General features: G+C 38.4%; 1 protein-coding gene across 1 annotated transcript in view; it reads right to left on the minus strand.

Moving 5' to 3' along the window:
- Positions 1–22,078, minus strand: part of LOC123940957 (collagen alpha-6(VI) chain) — a 157,341-nt gene that overhangs the window by 59,563 nt on the left and 75,700 nt on the right. The window contains exons 21-25 of the mRNA XM_046004037.1: positions 21,997–22,050; positions 13,836–13,871; positions 12,263–12,325; positions 10,550–10,612; positions 1,339–1,401 (exon numbers count right to left, since the gene is read on the minus strand). Of these exons, the coding sequence (XP_045859993.1) occupies positions 1,339–1,401; positions 10,550–10,612; positions 12,263–12,325; positions 13,836–13,871; positions 21,997–22,050 (279 nt within the window). The remainder of the gene's footprint in view (positions 1–1,338; positions 1,402–10,549; positions 10,613–12,262; positions 12,326–13,835; positions 13,872–21,996; positions 22,051–22,078) is intronic.

The following is a 22,078-nucleotide window of genomic DNA, read 5'->3' on the forward strand; positions in this document are numbered from 1 at the left end:
CATTTCTTTCCCTTTCTTACAAAGAGACACCACCAAGAGTCTTCTTAAAACTCCAAATGCCTCTGAAACTGCATCTCCCACCAGCCCTAAACTCTTTCCTTTATTCCCCCAAACAAATGGTGCCCTTCATTCTGACACCACTCTTTCTCATGACTTTCCTACTTCCGGGAGGGTACTACACTCATGCCGGAAGTCCACAAGTCATCTAGCCCTCTTCTCTCTACCTGAGTTCCCTAATGGCAGAGTCCTCCAGAATCATCATGAGCCCCTCCTATCCTCACCCTCTTGAGTCATCCAATCGCTGCTTGTCTTGGAGACTGTTAGAACACACCCATTAGTCTCCTATCTGCCAATCCCTCAGCCTTCAAAATATTTCTACACTGAGTGGCCTGTTCAAAATCCTCCCAAGTCTGGCTGTGTTCAAACACTCCATTAAAAAAATTGTAACAACACTGTACTGGCTACCTAATAAAGTAAGTGACCACAGACTTTTTTTTTAATGTGCCTATAAGACAGGATCATTTTCCCCAAATACCCACACCCAGAATTTTCCAACCCTGTGCTTTCATTCACATAGTTTCTTCTCCCTGAAATCCTTCATGCCTCCTCTCTGCTTGTCAAAATCTTTCTTATCTTCTAGGGTCTGCTCCAAGTCTGTATCCTCTATGATGTTTCTTTCCCCAGCCCCAAAATACTTCACCAATACTATATTTAAATTTCCATTCTCAGACCCATATACTGGTCTACTTCATGTCATAGATGATTGTCTTGAAAATATTCTAAATTCCATGGGGATTGATTCCATGTCATATCTATTATACAACCCAGAAATTCTTTCATTAAGCAAATATTTACTAAGCAGTTGCATGCCAGGAACTGTTCAAAGTACTAGGGATCCATCAGTGAGCAAACAGTCAAAGATATCTACTCTCCTGAAGCTGAGTTTCTAATCCAACAGAATAACAGTAGAGTGACTTTGTCTTAAAAGGTGTGCACAAATGTTTGCATGCATGGAGGAAACAAAGAAGAAAAGAAGACAGGAGGGGAGTGGAGAGGGGCAAAGGAAGACCTGCCCCTAGAATAGTCTTTCTTCCCTGAGGTCTCCCCAGCCACGGCTGGGTGTAGCCCGTCATGAAATTATGCTGAGCTGGAATCCTTGATCTCACTATGGTCCACACCCACATCCTTAGATGTTGCTGGCTCTCTAAGAATCAACCCAGGGTGTCGGGGCAATAAGAGGTTCTCCTTTGTGTTTAAAGTGCTCTGGCTAATACAACCAGACTTTGTTACTTTGAGGAGTAAACCTTAACTTTGGTGGGCTTAAAGAATGTTACCTACTTTATTTCCTTGGCTTCCCAAATGGCCTGGATTCCCTGCTTCTCCTCCTGGTCCCGGAGGCCCCTGAAACAAAACAAGGATTGCAAATATAGCAGAACATAAAGCAGATTTCCCCTAAATCCTTTGTGTCTCTTCTAAGAGGAAAATGAACCACAGATGGGAAAAGAGTTATGGCTTTATTGATTTCTGCTCTGGAAAAAAGTATCACAGCTGTCAAATAAAAACTAGTAAATAAAAGAAAATTAATAAAGTAATTCATGACAGATGTGGCTTAAATGATCATGCTTTCTGGTGAGTCTTCTTTTCCAAAGAGATTTTACATTCTCACTGTTTTGCTTTTGCAGCAGATGTTGCTAAAATGTCTAACATTTAAAGAAGGCATTCCAAGTGACATTTGCCTTTAACTGTATTCTGTCTGGTTCCTTGTTTTGGTAGAAAGGATTTTTTTAAGATAAACTTTTATTTACTTGCAAACAATATAATTTGTCCAATAGAAAGCTCAAGAAACTTCACCAAAATAATTAGCATTAATAACAAGATATGTTCAGGCATACCAGATAAATATTCTGAAAAAGTTCTCTCTTTCCTACTGATAAGTTAGAAAAGTAAATGTACATAAATTCCCATTTACCATTAGCAAAAATAAAAACTATAAAATATGTAGAATTTAACAAGAAAGATTAAAGACCTATATAAAGACAGCTTTAAGATCTTATTGAAGAACATAACAAAAGTTAAATAGAGGGATAAACATACCACACACACATATGGAAAATCTATTTGGTATATAGCAAGTTTATTGGGATAGCTTTAGAGCTGAACACTTAAAAATCCCAATTCAGAGATAGCCCAACTGCTTTCTTGAGTTATTAACACTCGGGATCAGATTTTGGAATATCCAAACATGGCAACAGAAATCTTGCGGTTAAAATGTTTACATAGGTACTTGTAAATAATCTCAACACCAGTGAATTGAAATCATTTTCAAAAAAAATTTTTTTTGAGGGAGTGCCTGGGTGGCTTAGTCCTTAAGTGCCTGCCTTTGGTTCATTTCATTATCCCAGGGTGCTGGGATCAGCCCCACATTGGTCTCTCTGCTCAGCAAGAAACCTGTTTCTCCCTCTCCCACTCCCCCTGCTTGTGTTCCCTCTTTGTCAAATAAATAAAATCTTCCCCCCCCCCTTTTTTGGCCACGGTTGCTGAATTTAAAAATAAATAAACCAAATCTGTGTAGTAAGCATGATACTTAGCAAATCTTATTCAGAAAAAAATTATGATATTAACCTTTTTGTCTTAAAAAAATAAAAAATGTAGTAAGTTGAACAAAAAGTTTCCTAGTAGGAAAGACTGTTGAATAGTATATTGGTCACTGAGGGAAGATAATAATGATCCTTCCACAGTTTTCTCTCCTTTATCTCAAAAGAAGATCTCAATTTCTTCACCTTCCATAGCTCTCAACACTTTCCCTTGGAAATCTCACTTCCGCCAGTGCCTGGGGCTAGGTCCCATGACCTTTATATTTGATCTAATTAGACTGTTTTCTGTTCTTACCTTATTTGAATTTGATCATGTATTCTTTGAAACTTTTCCCTTAATTTCTGTAACACCATGGACTTCCTGGTCCCTTTCTGGTCTCTTCTCCATTTGCCTCCTAAATTTCCATGTACCCTGAGGCTCCATCCTTGGACCTTATTTTCTCATTTAATCCCATCCTCCTGAGTGACACCCCCATAGATTCACATAACCACTACTTTACAAAATAACTCCTAAATACCTGGATCTCCTGCTCAAACCACTCAACTAAAAGCCAGACTCGTATATTAAAATGTCTCTTGGATATCTCATAGGAATTGATTGCCAAAGATAATTATACTTATACTTACTTTGGCAGATAATTATCTGCCAAAGATAAAAAGAGAATATGAAACCAAGTCATGCTTGGTTTCATATTCTCTTTTTAAGGAATGGTGCCACCCTTTTCCTCCCTGAATCCCAAGCTGGAAACTTCGGAATCATCCTAGGGCCCTTCCTTAGCTTATCTCTCAAAACCTATCAGTTACAAGTCCTACAGATTCTACTGCCTTTCTATACCCATCTCTCTTCCTCGATCACCTGCCTTCTCTCTTCCATTCCTATTGCTATCACCTACCTTCAGGGCTTTCTTCGTTCTGTCTAAATTCCTGGATTCCATGACGGTAGCCTCTCTCTAATCCATTTTCCCTTTTGCTTTAGAATGTCAGGCTGATGCTACCACTTTTTCTGAAATACCGAATTCTGAGTAGCCTTCAGAATAAAGTTGATGATATTTATTAATATACAAAATCCCTTAAAATGTTGGTATTGCAGGTCTCCATAGTCATCCGAGACTACTTCAATCACTTCAATATGTTTATGCACAAACCATCTGCAGTCACCAAATACTTCTTGTTGTCTTAGGTCTTCACACTTGTGCAAGTTCTCTCCTTAGCTGGTTCATTTTTCTGTCTAGACACAATCTCCCTCTTGTGAAAATCTCACCGTTAGCATCACTGTTTCAAGAATACCTGAACCCCTTGACTCTGTTTGGTCTTACAACTGTCCTGAAAAACTGTCTCTCCACTTTGTGTGTAATTGTTCATTTATTTCTTTCTCTCATCTACTAGATATTAGCCCATTATGTTCTTGAAGGAAGGGGTATACACAATTGGCTTCCTATCTCTGGAACTTAGTACAATATCTAGAACCCATCAATGCACCCATCCATTCATCTAGCTATCCATGCACCTATCCAGGAATAACCCCCAAGAGAGATAAAATGATATGTTAGTTTGATTTTCCATATTACATATTTTATGTACTTCACAGAAGGATAAAATAGATTTCAACTGTCCTTGACAATAAGGGGAAAATTGGAAGTCTTGCCTAAGAGATCACCTTCTGGGCTTCCTTCCAACATAACCAGCTCCATGAGATGAAGGAAATTTCAGGGAGATTCCCTCATGTGTAGTCACTTTAAGTATCCACAAGAACAATGAGAGATTATCCTGTTTGAAAGCCCTCCAAAATGTAAGAGTTCTTAGATGGATGGATGCATACATGCAGACAGGGCATGGTCATCTGAACACCAGAAAACATAATTCTATTTCCTGTGCAGGACCACACAAAGTACCAGACTGGGATTTGTGACTCCTTGAATGGGTCTCAAGCTCCATGAATGGTTACCCGGATGTATTAACTACTCAAATACTGCTGATTGTATAGGGACCATGTTTTTAAAGGAAAGATAAAAAACTCCCTGACACCCCAAGATATCAAGGAGTCAAAAATTGCTTTGATTTGAGGGCAAGAGCATCTATGGAATATAAAGAGAAAATTAGGGCATTTAAAGGAAAAGGGCACTAGCTAGAGGTGAAATCTTTATTGGCTTTGTTGTAATGGCAGCCTTTTATTGAGCTTTTATTTTGTGAAAAGCACTATGTTCAGAAGTATATATTGACATTATACATGCTTTCTCAATCACAATGAGATACATATGACTGACAATACTGTTTACAAATAAAAATCAGATTGTTAAAGCATTTAACTCCAAATCACCAAACAGGAGGCTAAGAAGGGAGCTAAACCTGATTCTGACTCTACACTTACCTCTTGGCCACTCTTTCTGCTGTTTGAGACCTGTATCTGGGACAGGATTCTCAAACTCTACTAATCATGCACCGTCTGAGACTGGAGTTTTAAAAATATGAATCTCCAAGATTGATGCAGGAGGCTGGGACCAGATCTACTCTTCACTCTCAGAACTTGGGCTGGTGGTCCATTGCTCATGTTTTGACTCTGACACAGAGCCTTCTGCAATCACAACTGGTTAATACAAGTGTTAAGTGATGATAGGATATGTTTAAAGTTTAAATGTTTTTAAAAACTGTCCTTAGATAGCATCTTATCAGAAAGGATTGAAGTAGGAGTTTGGGATTAATGACTGGGGCAGTGCCAAGGACACCCTGACTTTGGATGGAATATGGCCACACAAGGCACAAGAGATTTAGGATCTTCTCATGTTCAAAAGGAAACCTGCCACTTATTTTCATGGGGTAAAACTGCCTACACTGACAATCAGTAAGTTGTCAGGCTGGGCTGGAGCTACCCAAGGAGATTAAATGCTCAATGTTTTTAAGAGTCCGATATGAGTTAATTCTTAGAAAATAAAAGACTAGGGGCACCTGGGTGGCTCAGTGGGTTAAAGCCTCTGCCTTCGGCTCAGGTCATGATCTCAGGGTCCTGGGATCGTGCCCTGCATAGGGCTCTCTGCTCAGCGGGGAGCCTGCTTCCTCCCTTCTCTCTCTCTGCCTGCCTCTCTGCCTACTTGTGATCTGTCAAATAAATAAATAAAATCTTAAAAAAAAAAAAAAGAAAAGAAAAGACTAGAGCCAGCAAGAGGTGGGCTAATGCAAGAACAAACCCCAAGATATCCAAGATGTTGATCTTGACAGTGCTAACCTAAGACATAGCCTCTAACCTCAACTTCTAATCTTTCATGCATCCTATACTCCATCCATGTTGAATCATTTACAGTTCCCCAACTCACTTTGATATCTCTTTTTAGATTACCCGGCTCCTTTTCCCAGATGCCTGCCTCTCCTTTGGTCACCTGGAAAACACCTCCCTATCCTGCAAAAGGTAAATCACTCTTCTCCTGCTCTAATACCGTTCTTGCTCCCACCACTCTACCCTGGGTGTAATTCCGTTTTAGCATTTAGTACGTCACATCTCAACTATTTGTGTTGGTGACCTTTATGAGATTGGGAGCATGTCCTTTATTTTTTTTCTTTAAAATCTTTTATTTATTTATTTGGAGGGAGAGCAAGTGAGTGAGCGAGAATGCAAAAGCAGCGGGACTGTGAAGCAGACTCCCCATGGAGCAGGGAGCCCAGTCCCAGGATGCTGGGATCATGACCTGGGCTGAAGGCAGACGCTTAACCCACTGAGCCACCCAGGTGCCTTGGGAGCATGTGCTTTTATCCTACTGTAGGATCCTACTATATATCGTACAATATAGGACTTACATACAGGAAGCACTCAGCAAATATTTGAGTGAAAGGAATGGTTGATGGATCATCCACCCTAGATTACACAGAATGATGAAATCCAACCGTTGCAGTTCAGATTACACATTGTTATATTGTTATTATTATCATGGCCTTCCTTGGATTGGAGACTCTCGTGCTTTGGGCATAAAATGTCCCTGCTAAATTAGGTAATACTGATGCAATATAGTAGTAATAAACACTTAACATAGTGCTTACTATGTTGCAGGCACTGTTCTAAGAACCAACCTATATTAAACCATTTAATTTTCACCTATTACCACCATCCTTATTTTATACCAGAGAAAAATGAGGCACAGAAAGGTTAAATAAATTACCCAAGGCCACACACCTAGGAAGGTACAAAACTGGCAAACCCAGGCAGCTTGATTTCAGGCACTATGCCCTTGACCACTATGTTATGCTCTATAAAGATGACAACAGAAATTCTACTTTGTGTTCCAAATTTGCATGGAATAATTCCAACATTTCTTGATATTGCATGTGACATTAGTGATTATTTCACTAAAACAACTAAGAATGATTCTAGTACAAACTAGAATTACTAAGTATGTCTGATTTTCCATTCCTTTATTTTTTAATTAATTTATTTATTTTTTCAGCGTAACAGTATTCATTGTTTTTGCACAACACCCAGTGCTCCATTCCATTCCTTTTCTAGGCATTGATTACATCAGTGTAGTACCCTAGGGTATACCAAACAGGGGAACAAAGGAAGGTATAAAAGAATATGCTGTTCTTTTCAAAGTTATACCTTCTTTTTCATTGTGCCATGGACTAACACATTTGGACTAATACATGGATTAATACATTTTGATTTATTCAGAATGCCCCAACACTGCATAAATTAATAAGCGTTCAGAACACTATCAACAGAAATCACGTGCTTTTTTCTAAATGTATATACTAAGAAAAAATTAAAGTCTTCAGTTAAAAAACACTCCTGTGAGGGATGCCTGGGTGGCTCAGTTGGTTAAGCATCTGACTCTTGATATCAGCTCAGGTCTTCATCTCAGGGTTGTGAGTTCAAGACCCATGTAGGGCTCCATGCTGGGCATGAGCTTACTTAAAAAACAAAACAAAAAACCCTCCTGTTATTCCACTTAAGAGGCTAGTTCTTAAGCCTATGTCAGTGAATTTATAGAGCCAATAAAGAATAACACTCTCTTGTATGCCTGGTTGTGTTTGTCTCCTGTGGTTTTCCTTTGGAAACAACAATTTTGAGATCCCATTCATCATGTCCTGAATATAGAAACTTCTACACATCTTTGAAATAGCACTTTCACTGTGTTGACAAGGGTATTTCAAGACAAGCAAGCAAAGAAAGAAAACCATGGTTTCTAGCCAGATAAATGGAAGAGGTAGAGAGAAGTAGTGCCTTTTGACTATAGTTGGCAATGCCAAGAGGTTGAATGATTTATAACTATAACCAATCTTGCCAGAGCAAGATTAAAGGGGTCTCACTCAAACAAGTACACTACAGGACAAATGGAATAACTTACTTGAGCAACAGTCACTTGGATACAATTTTGGTTTCTAGAAGAAGAGAATTACCAAGTTCTTTGGATTTCAACCCATCTACATCTTAGTATTTTATATAAATAGATGAGATAATCACCTGATATATGTTTCCCTTGGCATTTGTTGGTTTTTTTTTTTTTTAATCCTAACTCATGTTGCCAGCAAGTTTTTAATGATTCAGGATGTGAATACAAAACTGTTAATTTTCAATTTAGTTCTACAATGAAATTTTTAAAGTTTTCATGCTGTTTGAAGGAGTATGTTCATCAAACTGGGAACAAATATCCTGATGAGCAGTAATTAATAGGGTTTAAAATATTGCATCATGAGACCTGGGGCTGGAGGAGTCGGGGTCCCCTCTGGTCCCCAAAGAGACAGTGGACTCTTTCCTCGACCTGGCCAGGATAGGGAAATGCATACCACCCTTGACAAATAGGATCAGAAGAGCAAACAGTACCAGATGTATAAAGAAGGAACATTTTTGAAGTTTTTCATTGTGTGAGCTGCATGCATGTTCACCACCACTAACAGAAGTTCAGCCTCCTCTCCTACCAGGTTCTCGGTTTAAGTAATGTACCCAAAGATTCCTATAGCACTGGAAAGGCTTGTCCATTCATTCTTTCCTAATTTGGTCTGACGTGGACTCTGAATTTAGTATGGACTTGATATTTTTGCAGATGTTTTTTGAAAAAAAATTTTTTATGCAAATGTTTTATGCAAATAGTTTCTTAAATATTTTGATGATGAACATGGTCACTTATAGTTGGACCACTACCTGATGGACACAAAGGAACATATTTATCCCATTAGTCAAGAGCATGTCCCAATTGTGTCTCATTCATTATAAGTAAATATTATAATATATAATAATAATTATTATATTTATTATATAAATACATGCTGAGCTCTACCATGTGGCAGCCCTGTCGTTCTAGGCTCTGGGATAGAGTACAAGTAAGACAAAGTTCTGGCCTTCAGAGCGTTTACAGTGTAGAAGGGGAGACAAAAAGCTAAACAAATATAATAACAGTTAGGCAAAGGCCAGATCATGTAGGGATCTGCTACTCAGTGTGTGGTCTGGGAACCAAACAGCATCAGTACTGACCAGGAGCTCACTGGAAGTGTAGAACCTCAGGACCCACCCCAGACCTACTGATCAGAATCAGCACTTCAGTGATTTGTCCAGGTGATTCTCAGACACTTTAAATTTGGTGAAGTGATGTGAGAAAGTCAGTACCAGCACTGGGTCTGTCTACTAGAATCGCCTGGGGAGAATTTAAAATCACTGATACCCTGGTCTTACCTTCAGAAATTCTGATTTACAAATGGCTATCAGACACATGAAAAAATGTTCATCATCACCAGCCATCAGGGAGATTCAAATTAAAACTACATTGAGATACCACCTGACACCAGTTAGAATAGCCAAAATTAGCAAGACAGGAAACAACATGTGTTGGAGAGGATGTGGAGAAAGGGGAAACCTCTTACACTGTTGGTGGGAATGCAAGTTAGTGCAGCCACTTTGGAGAACAGTGTGGAGATTCCTCAAGAAATTAAGAATAGAGCTTCCCTATGACCCTGCAATTGCACTGCTGGGTATTTACCCCAAGGATACAGATGTAGGGAAAGAAGAGCCATCTGTACTCCAATGTTTATTGCAGCAATGTCCACGGTCGCCAAACTGTGGAAAGAACCAAGATGCCCCTCAACGGATGAATGGATAAGGAAGATGTGGTCCATATACACGATGGAGTATTATGCCTCCATCAGAAAGGATGAATACCCAACTTTTGTAGCAACATGGACGGGACTGGAAGAGATTATGCTGAGCGAAATAAGTCAAGCAGAGAGAGTCAAGTATCATATGGTCTCACTTATTTGTGGAGCATGAGAAATAACATGGAGGATATGGGGAGATGGAGAGGAGAAGGGAGTTGAGGGAAATTAGAAGGGGAGATGAACCATGAGAGACTATGGACTCTGAAAAACAACATGAGGGTTTTGAAGGGGTGGGGAGGGGTGGGAGGTTGAGGAACCAGGTGGTGGGTAATAGGGAGGGCACGTACTGCATGGAGCACTGGGTGTGGTGCAAAAACAATGAGCACTATTACGCTGAAAATAAGCAAATAAAAAAAATGAAAAAAAAAACCCCAACTAAACAAAAAAAAAAAAAAAAGAAATTCTGATTTAAATGATGGTGGAGTGTTTTATAATCTTCCCAGGAGATTATCATGTGTATCTAGGTTGAGGAGCACTGAAGAAAGTTGTATTCTTGGTGCAATGGGAAGCCCTTGAGGAGATCAGGGGAGTGGCATGACCTGATTTCTACAGAGGAGGAATTTTTAACCCACAATAATGGCTGAGATGTTGAGGCAAAGAGGGCTAGAAGCCATCTTCCACCTCTGTGCCTGACAGAAAGACAGCCCACCCTGCAAGGTATAGACCACAATATGATGTGGCCTTCAATCACACTGAATACTGAACTCAAAATTTTGCTGGTTCACAAGCAGTAAATAACTCCTTCTGCAGAAAAGAAACTGCAAAGACATCCATATGAAAGCCAGGATCAAAGCCAGATGCAGTCATTTTCTCTCATTACATACCTGAGGACCTTTACTTCCCAGACCTCCTTTCTCGCCTTTCACACCAGTCTCTCCTCTGGGACCCTACATACATACAGAGCATACAGAGAATTAAAGCATTATTTTCTTTATAGAAGAGAACACTTGAATGTTAACTTAAATATTAAAGATGGACATGATAAGTCAGTCACATGGACAGAAACTGGAAAGAGAACTCTATTCATGCCTTTGGCTCTGTCTTGACCTGTGAGCTCTCCTTGTGTGTATACAAAGGTCCAATTTGTAATTTAGGCTATTGGGGGCATTTACAGTTGACTGAACAAATAGTGCACAGTTGAATTTTTCAGGATTGCTTTCTAATCATCCTAAGCATCTTTAGACTTCAAATGCATTTATTTCTTAAGTGATAAAGAAAATAATCCTTAATTACATAATCTGAAACCAAAATATTAAAAAGAATTTTCTGTTCAATAATCACATTGAACACTGGTCATTAGATATAGCATGTGGTAAGATGAAATCTGGATATTTCTACTTCTAGAATATTATATTGCCTATTAATTGTGGCCTCTGTACATCAGGCAGAGAAACCTTCATGCTGTGTTTGGTTTTTCCATTTCCTTTTAAATTATGTCACAAAAGAAGAGTCTGTAAAGTGGAAGAAGGGATGTTGTTGTATTATTTGTTTAGAATGAAATAAAGCCAGCCAATCTATTGACATGTTTCCCCACAACCCCAGTGGCAAATGTCTCACTTGAAGATAAGAAAAGTGAACTTTCCTCAGCTGGCAAGTAAAACAAACAAACAAACAAAACCCAATCAAGTTCAAAAGAGACAGAGGTCCAAGGGGGCAGACTGTTTACTGCTCTGAAATCTTGGTAAAAATGTGAACACAATTTCTCATCTGATGTCTAAGGATATTTCACCCAACTTCCATGTACCAAGCTGCCAACACAAAATAGTTATTTTTTTTACTATGTGGATTAAAACTATGAAAAATTATAGAAACTTTGCTTGTCCTGCATTTGCCAAAGAGCAAAAGTTTTTCTCAAGATTTCAAAACAAAGTTTGGAGAGAAAACAGTAGGTTCTAATTTTCTATAGTCTGATAGTCTGACCTTCTTTCCTTCACCTCAGCATTTTCTAGGACTTCCTTTCCCTTCTCAGTATTATTTCAGGCTACATTTTCTCTTTCTGGCACATGCTTCTTTCCCCTCATGTGATTGCTTGTAAGAGCCAACCATGGTTTATTCCTTGCAAAGGAAAAAGTGCTGGAGGCAGCTCTCTGGGGAAGTGAGCAAGAAGGTAGGCTGAGTGCCACACTATAGATCACTCCGCGGAAGACTTCAGCTATATTTGGAACAATTCTTTCCTAGAGTAGAGCCAGTTTTTCTACCACACAGGCGTCCAGATATGTGTGTTCTGGGTTCTTACTATGCTACATTGACCAAAATTCCCAGTTTTGGGGCTCAACATTTTCTTTGGTTCAAGGTCTCCCCTAGATATCCTAGCTAGCTTGAACTCATTGCACAAGGGCCCTACCCAGCATGTTCTCTTTTCACCTCTTAACAGGACAAAACTTAAAGGAGGCCAAATTCTGGACTTGTTACTTCCTTACTTTATTTCCCTGAAAACACTTGAAACATCTGTATTTCTGCAAAGAGGTTTGAAGGATTCCATCAAGACTCCAGATTCTTCTCTATGTTCTCAAACCCTGATTAGTTCTGATATGTACCTGAGGGCCTTTAAGTCCCCATGAGCCTTCAAGTCCATCTGGGCCTGGGATGCCTGTTTTCCCCTGTGGTGAAAGAGAATCAACCTGTTAACACAGTTTCCTAAGAATTTTGTTTCCTTTATGTACAAGATTATATACTGTTAACCATGATGTCAGTGCAGGATCTTTGGCAAAAAAATGAAAGATGAAGAAATAAAAATTTTCTATAATCTCTTCAAGCAGAGACAACCACAGTTACTATGTTGGTATATTTTCTTTCAAGTTTTTATACATATGCACACTCACACATTCCTTTTTTTCTGTAATGTTTGTAATGTATTTCACTTGGGCATTTGGCCTGAAGAAATTTGGTTTACATTTTCTTCAAAAATATCCAGACATCTTACCACACTATATTCAAATAGATTAAATATCTCTGTGTCAAAATTTGAGCAGTATCTTCACATTGCCTTGAACTCTTACAGAGATAAGAATTCCAAAGAAGAGGAAGGATTAAAAAGCATAATTTCATCAACTATTGGGATAGCCTAAGTTTATGCCCCATTTATTACATAGACGTGATTGAATGTCCCTTGCTAATTGCCTTTTCCTAGATCTCAGAGGAATTTGTCAACACGTTCTCTCCTCAATCTTATTTCATGCTGTTGTTCTGGATTTTTTTTTCCTTTTTGTTGAGGTCTAACCTTGAAGTGTGTTTGAGTAATGTCTGTAAATGGTAAACTCTCTTGGTGTTGGTCTGAAAATGTCTACATGTTCATTCACAGTTCAGCTAGGTATAAAATTCTAAATTAACAGCTATTTTTCTTCTGTACCTGCATATATCATTTTGTTTTCTGTCATGTTTTATTGCCAAATATAAGTTGCTGCAATATAATTTGTTATTCCTTTCAAGGGTAAAAATGCTTTTTCTCTCTGGTCATGTTTAAGATGTTTTATCTTTAGCATTCCAGAGTTTCACCATGATGTGATTGAGAGCGGATTTATTGTTTATCCTCATTGTATTTTCAACCTGAGGGTCTGTGCTTCCTCAATTGCATAAATTCTAAGTCACAATTTCTTTTTCATAAATATTACAGATACATGAGGCATGTATATCACCAACATGTACAAAGAAGATAGGATACAATATTTGGTACAGTAAACTTTTGAATAAAACACTCAGAATGTCCAATATGTACCAGAGTTTTGCTGTATGTACTCCCAGGTTATAAAGGGTTTATATAAATTGTAAGATTTCAGAGTTAATTGAACAAAAATCTAAAAGATCACTCAACTGAGTTACTAGTTTGCACATGAAATCCAAAGTTAAATTTAATAGTAATTGGGCCAACTAGTGTCTCTTGTCATTAATTTTTTTTATAGTCTTTGGTTGGACTGCCCAAGTCTTCATATTATGATTTGAGTTCTTGAAATTGTAGTATAAAATATTTCTAACATTTTATTCCACAACTAATATCATCAAAAAGTGAAAGAACCTTAGTCTTAAAGAGGTTTCTCAGAGCCTTTATTCTTATTCCTTGACTGGACACACGGTACTTATCATCTGGAGTTAAGAAAAAAAAAATCATTATACCTGTGGGCCTGTATGTCCCCTTCGGCCATGAGCTGCCTAAAATAGGAAAGGTAGATACCATTAACTCTGAAAAAAATGCTTTTTATATTTAAATCAGTAATGAACACCTTAAGGCACTCACTCAAAGCATATTTTTTTTAAGCACCCACATATTGCTTAAAACATGTAATTATCCACTGCACCAGGACAGTAAAATGTTGCCAATTCTGAATTTCTTATCCTAGGGCAATAGGTTATTAAAATCACAGAGAAAACTGAAACCTGTACATACTTAAGAGAACAGTTTGTGGTCAATAATTTGTCCTCCCCTAAACTATTACTAGATCTGATCACAAGCTCCAAAATTGGCTGATTTGAATTTAATTTCTTTGCATTTTTCCAAAGTACTATCAAGTAAGCTAAAAATCAGGAGTGGAGTGGCCACAAGGTGGGAAGCCAGAGGAAAAACTAGGAGAATTGACTCATTTGAACTTTATTATAGATTAATTTCAGAATCTAAAGATAACCAGACTAATTTTACCCTCTTCCCCCTAAAAAGCCAAAAAATAGGCTTATCTGTCAAAAATCAGCGAATCAGCCCAAGCATTCAGAAGTTCTCGATTCAGGAGGTTAATGAAATAGTCAATCAAAATAATAGCACTACATAATCAGTGGAATTTCCCTAATACTCTCTCATATGTAAGGTCAGGGCCTGGATATATTTCAGATCAACAATCCAAAAATCACACAAAGATGTTGTATTGTCTAACTTAGGATGTCTCAGTAAAGTCATAGCAAGACTGACACCAGGATTTGCAAAACTCAGTATATATCAGATAACATTTTCTTGATGGAAATTTGAGATAGTTAGATCAAAATTCTATGTGAGGCCAGTACTGCAGTCTCTAAATTCTTCTAATCATATTTCAGTTAAAATCTATTGTTATTTAGGAAACAGACTATGTATATCTGGAGAAATGGAGATCTCTTTAACATTTTGAGATGAGTTTAAATCCTCTCTGTCAGAGTGAGGAAGAGAAGCTCTCTCCAAGGGTTTATCTGTTCTGGTTCAATTCTTCAGTCATATTAAGAAAAATATCTGCCAATAATCTATTACCTACAAAGCATTTGTACAAGAACGACGGGAGCATAAAGATTTCACACACATACACACACACATAGTTCTTCACCTCAGGAGACCCTCATATTTTGGGTTTGGGGGTGAAGAGATAAATATTACAATATTTACAAGGCATAGTATGGCAAATGCCATAAGAAAGGGGAAGATGGAATATGGGTTTCAAAGAAAGCAATTATATCCAGTTTGTCAAATTAGGAAAATATTCCTAGAGGGAGATTATTTTTAAAAGTTTTTTTAAGTAATCTCTACACCCAAGGTGAAGCTCGAATTCACAACCCCGAGACCAAAAGTCTCATGCTCTACTGACTAAAACAAGCCAGACACCCTGGAAGATACTTTTGATATGGGGTTCACAGAATGTTAGGAGTTTGATGAGTAGAGGAAAATGAAAGAAGTCTTTCTAGTAAAGGGTATAGCCTAAATAATGAAGTAGAGGCAGGAAAACAGGAAGTGTATTTGATAGTGTGTATTTGACTATTTCTGGGTCAAAGGTGTAAGGAAAGAGGGGAGTAGTAGGATTACTAAACTGAAGGGTTCATACTCCCTTTATCAAAACCACTGGGGCCCTTAGAGCAGAAAATGTGCATGGCCAGACTTGGGCTTTAAGTGGATACACCTGGGTGTGGTAGGCACAGCTGAACCTATATTCAGGCAAAATAAAGGGCTTCCTATAGGATATGATTTATGGGATATGAAACTGGATATGGGATATGAAATTTGGACCTTATATCCAAAAATCTTTCTCTGGTCCACTGTCACAGTGTTTGAAATAATATCAAGAAACATGGTGTCTGATCTTTAAAGTTTGACTTTGAAAGGGTTTAAAATTAGCCATCTCAACATTTAGCTCCTGCTCCCTAGAGGCACTGGGGTGAGTGGTGGTAAGTAGAAACTGACTTCTGTCCCTAGGCAGGAGTTTATAAGCTCTTCCTAATAGAGGAGACAGACTTTAACCCTCTTTCATGCAAATAATGGAAACCTCTCTGGAAGTCATCACCTAGGGCTTTCATAATGGATATTTGGGATTTAAATTTCAAATGGAAATCATGGGTTTGAGATACCTTGGGTAGGTGTGAGAAACTGAAAGAAAACAAGAAAATGGGGGAGATTATTTTACTTTTTTTTTTTTTTTTTTTTTTTTACATATTTTAATGTTTTAGATGGGAAAGATTAAATCCCAAAATGTCTTCACGGGTCTGCCCATGGGCTTGCAGTTGTCTGGTAACACATCCACACAGCCTAACTTATCTGTGAAAGGACATGTGAATGAGCACATCAAGAAAGAAAATATCAGGGGCACCTGGGTGGCTCAGTGGGTTAATCCTCTGCCTTCAGCTCAGGTCATGATCTCAGGGTCCTGGGATTGAGCCCTGCATTGGGCTCCCTGCTCAGCGGGGAGCCTGCTTCCCTCCCCCCTCCCCCCCGCCCCGCCTACCTCTCTGCCTACTTGTGATCTCTCTCTCTCTCTCTCAAATAAATAAATAAGGTCTTTAAAAAAAGAAAGAAAGAAAGAAAGAAAATATCCCCAAAGTCATCCTGCAAGTAAGAAGACCTAGAACAGGATACTCAGTCTTGTTGGGCCCTTGTAGCCTGGCTTTCTGATGGTTTACCAGGACTCACTTTCCCGGACAGGTATAGACTGATTTGAGACATAGTCCTCAGGGAAAAAAAGCAGGACAGTCATTCACAATGATGACTGACTGCCCACCTGGGGGCACTTCTAGCTGCCCCTTAAAGTAGTGCCAAGAGAGTTGAAAAGGGAAAAGCATAACTAACAGCCCTCTAGACTGAATAGGACTGAAGGCCATGTTTTAGTATGAGGCTAGGGTTGCTTCTCATTATCCATGGCACAAGAATCTGTTCTAATTCTCAGTGAAGTTTGGGTCAGAAAGAACCAATCTCCTGTTCCTACCTTCTACGCCAGTGCTGTGGCTTTCTGATCCTGATCCTACTCCCCTGACCCTCTCAACCCAACCCATTACACACTGCTGGCACAGCTTGCTATCCCTGAAGTTCCATCCCCCTCTCAATAGTGGTTTCAAACTGCAAGAGGGGGATTTACAAACCCCCTTCACTGGCAACAGCTGGCAATGTCTGGAGACAGTTTTCGTTGTCACAAGTTGGAGGTGTTGCTGACACCTCATGGATACAGCCAGGGATAACACTATGCATCCTGCAATGCACAAAACAACTCCACACAACAAAGAATTACCTGATCCAAAGTCAATAATAGGTTGAGACACCATCCCTTGAATCTTAACATGATTCTAGGTTCCTTGAGAGTAAGAACTAGGTCTTATTTGATTTTGTAGCTCTGAGTTGTTCAACCGCTGTAATTTCCCTGCATGCCACACCCTACCACCATCCTCCAATCACTTTTCAGTTCAGCAGAATCTTGTTGCACAAAGGAGTCCTCAATACTTACTATCTATCTACATTTTTAAAAATTCTTCCTTCTTTCCTTCCCTCCCTCTTTCTTTCCTTCATTTTTGTTGTGTTATGTTAGGCACTATACAGTATGTAATTAGTTTTTGATGTAGTGTTCCAGGACTCATTGTTTGCATATAACCACCAGTGCTTCATGCAATCTGTGCCCTCTTTAATTTCAGAGATTTTCAGTTAGTGGTATAAATTTTTCTTCTTTCTGAAAGGATAATGACTTTACCATTATTATAAATATGATACAGGCTGATCTTTAAATATTCAAAAGCAGGAAAAAAAACAATAAAAATTTAAGTCATCCCAAATCCTATGTAGATAAATCTATTGTTAACATTTGGCAATCATGATTCCCGCCATCTTTTTATGCATGTTTACAGATAGAGTTCTAAATATTTAATTAAGAAAGGATCATGGTATGTATGCTATTATAAAATTAAAATGTATTGAATTTTACTTAAATTTAATAGAAGAACAAAATAAATGGGGGCTGTATTGCCTGAGTTTTCTAAGGCTGTATCATATTAATTACTCATATGTACAAAGGACTACTCAGGTGGGTATGAAAATCTTGGACCCCTGGATTTCCCTCAGAACTCTACCTATTCTACTGCTCTCCCTTTTGGCCCTGATTGTTGTGAAGAAGGCTGAAGACAGACTGGGTTTTCCTTCTTTTGGAAATTCTTGGAGTTTCTTCCTTTACATAATAAGTTTGGTAATTTCACTAGGATGTACCTCAGTGTTAATGTTTTGTATCAGTTTTTTTCTGAGTCAGAAGATGCCTTTTATACTGCACATTTGAGAATTTTATAAAAAATTCTCTTTATTATACTTCTAGATATTTTTACAATATCCAGAAATGCAAATTGTACAGTTGTTGGCTCTCCATTGTCTATCTCTATCATTGCTTTTGTACTTTCTTGATTACTATATGTCCAACTACATTTTAGTCTTATTTATTCTATTTTTTTGTTGCTCATAACCTATATTGCACATTGATCACCCCCAAACACCACCAGCTTAATTTCTTCACTTTCTGTCATCTTGTCAGTTCCTTAGACTCTTTTTAGAGCAATCGCAAAGCCCTAGTTTTTTCGAGACTTTAGAGAACTATTTGCCAGAGTCGTTCTGTCTTTTCCTTGAATAATTCCCCTCCCAGGGAGGGTTTATTTGCCCTTTGCTCATGTCATTTTCCTCTTCTTTCTATACATAAGTCTTAATAACCATTTAATAATGAAGATTAATAATATTTCTGATTATTAATCACTTTTGAAGAGGGCCACCTACTTACTGAGTAACTGTATGTGGTGTAGCAGGACCTAGGTCAGTGGCTTTGATATAGATATGTTGTCTCAAACCTTTCTCACCATGAAGTATTTCTTTAACTCATGCTACCTCTCCCTTCAAATCTGGGTGTTTAAGAGATTCGTGGAACTCACATAAAGCCCCTTAAATCATAGCTTTACAATAGTCACTGTTTCTTCAATCTTTGCTGCCTCCATGGACCAGACTGCTGGTTGTAGATATTAAAAACGAAATACTTAGTTTCCCATGATTTCTGCCTCTTCTGCTACACTTCCTATGGCTATATTCGCTGATTTTCTCAAAACCCAAAAACTCCTTCTAGAGAAATCTGATCCCTGGTGAGGTCTGAAGTATAGGTATAAGTTTTCCAAAGCCTCCCTTCATTAGGCTCTAGATTTACAAAGAACTGGCCAATATTTGTCATCACATGTGGTCACTCTTTGTTAATCTCTTTCTAATTTCTTGTGTTGTTTTTGGTAAGTTGCACAAAAAGGAATAGGAAAAAAAAACATAGGGATTTTGCCATCTTTAGCTGGAAGTCTCAATTTTACTCCTGAATGACATTGCTGAATCTATAACACAAATGGGGACATATTTCTCTGGAGTTGTGCAGTTTAAACAATACATGGTGATACTGTGTTAGCCTCTAGAGAGACTATAGCCTCTATAAAACAATAAAAGCACACATCCCATGCCAGGAAATCTTGGATGATATTCTTTAAGTTCAAAATATTTTCCCAGGGTATGTAAGCTGGCTACACCCTTTTAGAAAGTGAAATGAATAGCAAATGTATTGCTTTATCTTTAGGTGCATTAACACAGCAGCAGTAATAAAGTGTTTTCCCAACAACTAAATTCTGCATGTTTTAAATGTAACTTCTGTTTCCATTTCCATTTTCTCTGCCTAGCAAAGAAGAGGTGTTCCAAGTTACAAAAATATTTTCTTGATGAAGTGTAATAGGTGGTTCTATGAACTTCTGCTCAGAAAATACAATGCATAAAAAATGCAATATATCAAACTAATTTCTATCTGTGCCCAATAAATAGCATAAAGAATTGAGGAGGAAGGTGGAGGAAGTTGAAGAAAGCTAGACAACGAAGAATGGAAAGGAAATTCTGCAAATGAAAAAAAGACAGGTCTAATATAGAACGTAATGCAAGCATTTAAGTGTATTTAATTAGTTATCTCTTATTAGATAAAAGTTTTCTTTTATAGTTTCTGTGCTCTTCCAAGTGGTCGGGCACAGAAACTTTTAAAAAAAAGTACTTATTGAGGGGCACTGGGTGGCTCAGTGGGTTAAAGCCTCTGCCTTCAGCTCAAGTCATGATCTTAGGATCCTGGGTTCAAGCCCCACATCAGGCTCTCTGCTCAGCAGGGAGCCTGCTTTCCCCTCTCTCTCTGCCTGCCCCTCTGCCTACTTGTGAACTCTGTCAAATTAAAAAAAAAGTACTTATTGAAAAAATATGACAAAACAAATAAATTAGACCCCAAAAGGTTGCATAAACAAATGATCCAATTTCATTCTAGTTTTTCCATGGTATGGGGTTCCTCAAAAAATTAAACATAGAGCTACCTTATGATCCAGCAATTCCACTTCTGGGTTTATATATCCAAAGGAAATGAGAACACTCATAAAAAAGATATTTGCGGATAAGGAAGATGTGGTACATATACACAATGGAGTATTATGCCTCCATCAGAAAGGACGAATACCCAACTTTTGTAGCAACATGGACGGGACTGGAAGAGATTATGCTGAGTGAAATAAGTCAAGCAGAGAGAGTCAAGTATCATATGGTTTCACTTATTTGTGGAGCATAACAAAGAACATGGAGGACATGGGGAGATGGAGAGGAGAGGGAGTTGAGGGAAACTGGAAGGGGAGATGAACCATGAGAGACTATGGACTCTGAAAAACAACCAGAGGGTTTTGAAGGGGCAGGGGGGTGGGAGGTTGAGGAACCAGGTGGTGGGTAATAGGGAAGGCAGGTACTGCATGGAGCACTAGGTGTGATGCCAAAACAATGAACACTGTTATGCTGTAAATAAACAAATAAAAAAAAAGATATTTGCACCCCTGTGTTTATTGCAGCATTACTTACACAATAGCCCAAACATGGAAGCAACATAAGCATCCACTGATGAATGAATGGATAAGGGATATGTGAGATATAGATAGAGATAGAGATATATAGATAGATATAGATATATAGATATCAGAATACTATTCAGCCAATAAAAAAAGGAGATCCTGTCATTTGCAACAACATGGATAGACCCTGAAGGCATTATACTAAGTGAAATAAGTCAGAAAAAGACAAATGCTGTATGGCCTCATTAATATGTAGAATCTTAAAAATATTTTTAAAAACCCCAAATAACTCCAAACACTTGACTTCTAGACACAGAGAACTTTCAGTAGTTGCCAGAAGTAAGGAGTGGTGGGTGGATAAAATGGGTAAAATGGGTCAGAAGGTACAAACTTCTAGTCATAAAATAAATTATAGGAATGTAATGTACAGCATGGAGACTATAGCTAATAATGCCATACTATGTACTTGAAAGTTGCTAAGAGAGTAGATCTTAAAAGTTTCAGTATAAGGAAAAATTTGTAACTACACATGGTGGTGTTAACTAGATTTATTGTGGCAATTATTTCACAGCCACAGATACATATCAAATCACGTTATACACCTGAAACTAATATGTTGTATATCAACCAAATCTCAGTTAGTACTCTACATATATGCTTTAGAACTGAGCACAAATAAAAACTAGTTTAGTACACTGCATTTGTTATGCATTGTCTTGTTTGAGAAGTTCAGAGGATCAGCTATTATACTCCACCAAGAACGTGTTTGTGTCCTGGAACACACACCTTCTTCGCGAGGCAGTGAATTCAGAAAAACAGAGGACTTACACTAGGACTGACTTTCCCAAGCAGTCATAAAATTCGGCAGAAGAATGGAGTCTGGGACTCAAAATGACATACTGGCAATGGCAATTAGTGTACGAGAAGGCCAAACTTTCACCACTCTTGCCCTAGTTGGCTTTTTGTTCTCTTTGCCTAGACTTTCTCCTGATCAGTAATTTCCCTTGCAACCAGCACCTTCCTGCCTCAGCTTTTCCGGGGCTTTCCACATGTGGTCCGCCAGCTATGTTCTCAGAGCTTTCCCAAGTGTCCCCCAGGTAGCGAGCCCCAGCAGAACAATCCCAACCCCTCCCCACAATCAGCCATTTTTATCACAATATAGGCTACCAGAGCAGTGGGTCTCCTTGTCTAGAAGGGCTCTTACTGTCTTTCTTCTGGAGCCTGGTGTTCCAGGAGGGCCTGGCCAGCCTCTTCTACCCTGTCAAGCGAACAGACAGATGGGCAAC

Source organism: Meles meles, chromosome 4, assembly GCF_922984935.1.
Source record: "Meles meles chromosome 4, mMelMel3.1 paternal haplotype, whole genome shotgun sequence".
Taxonomy (NCBI): Eukaryota; Metazoa; Chordata; class Mammalia; order Carnivora; family Mustelidae; genus Meles; species Meles meles.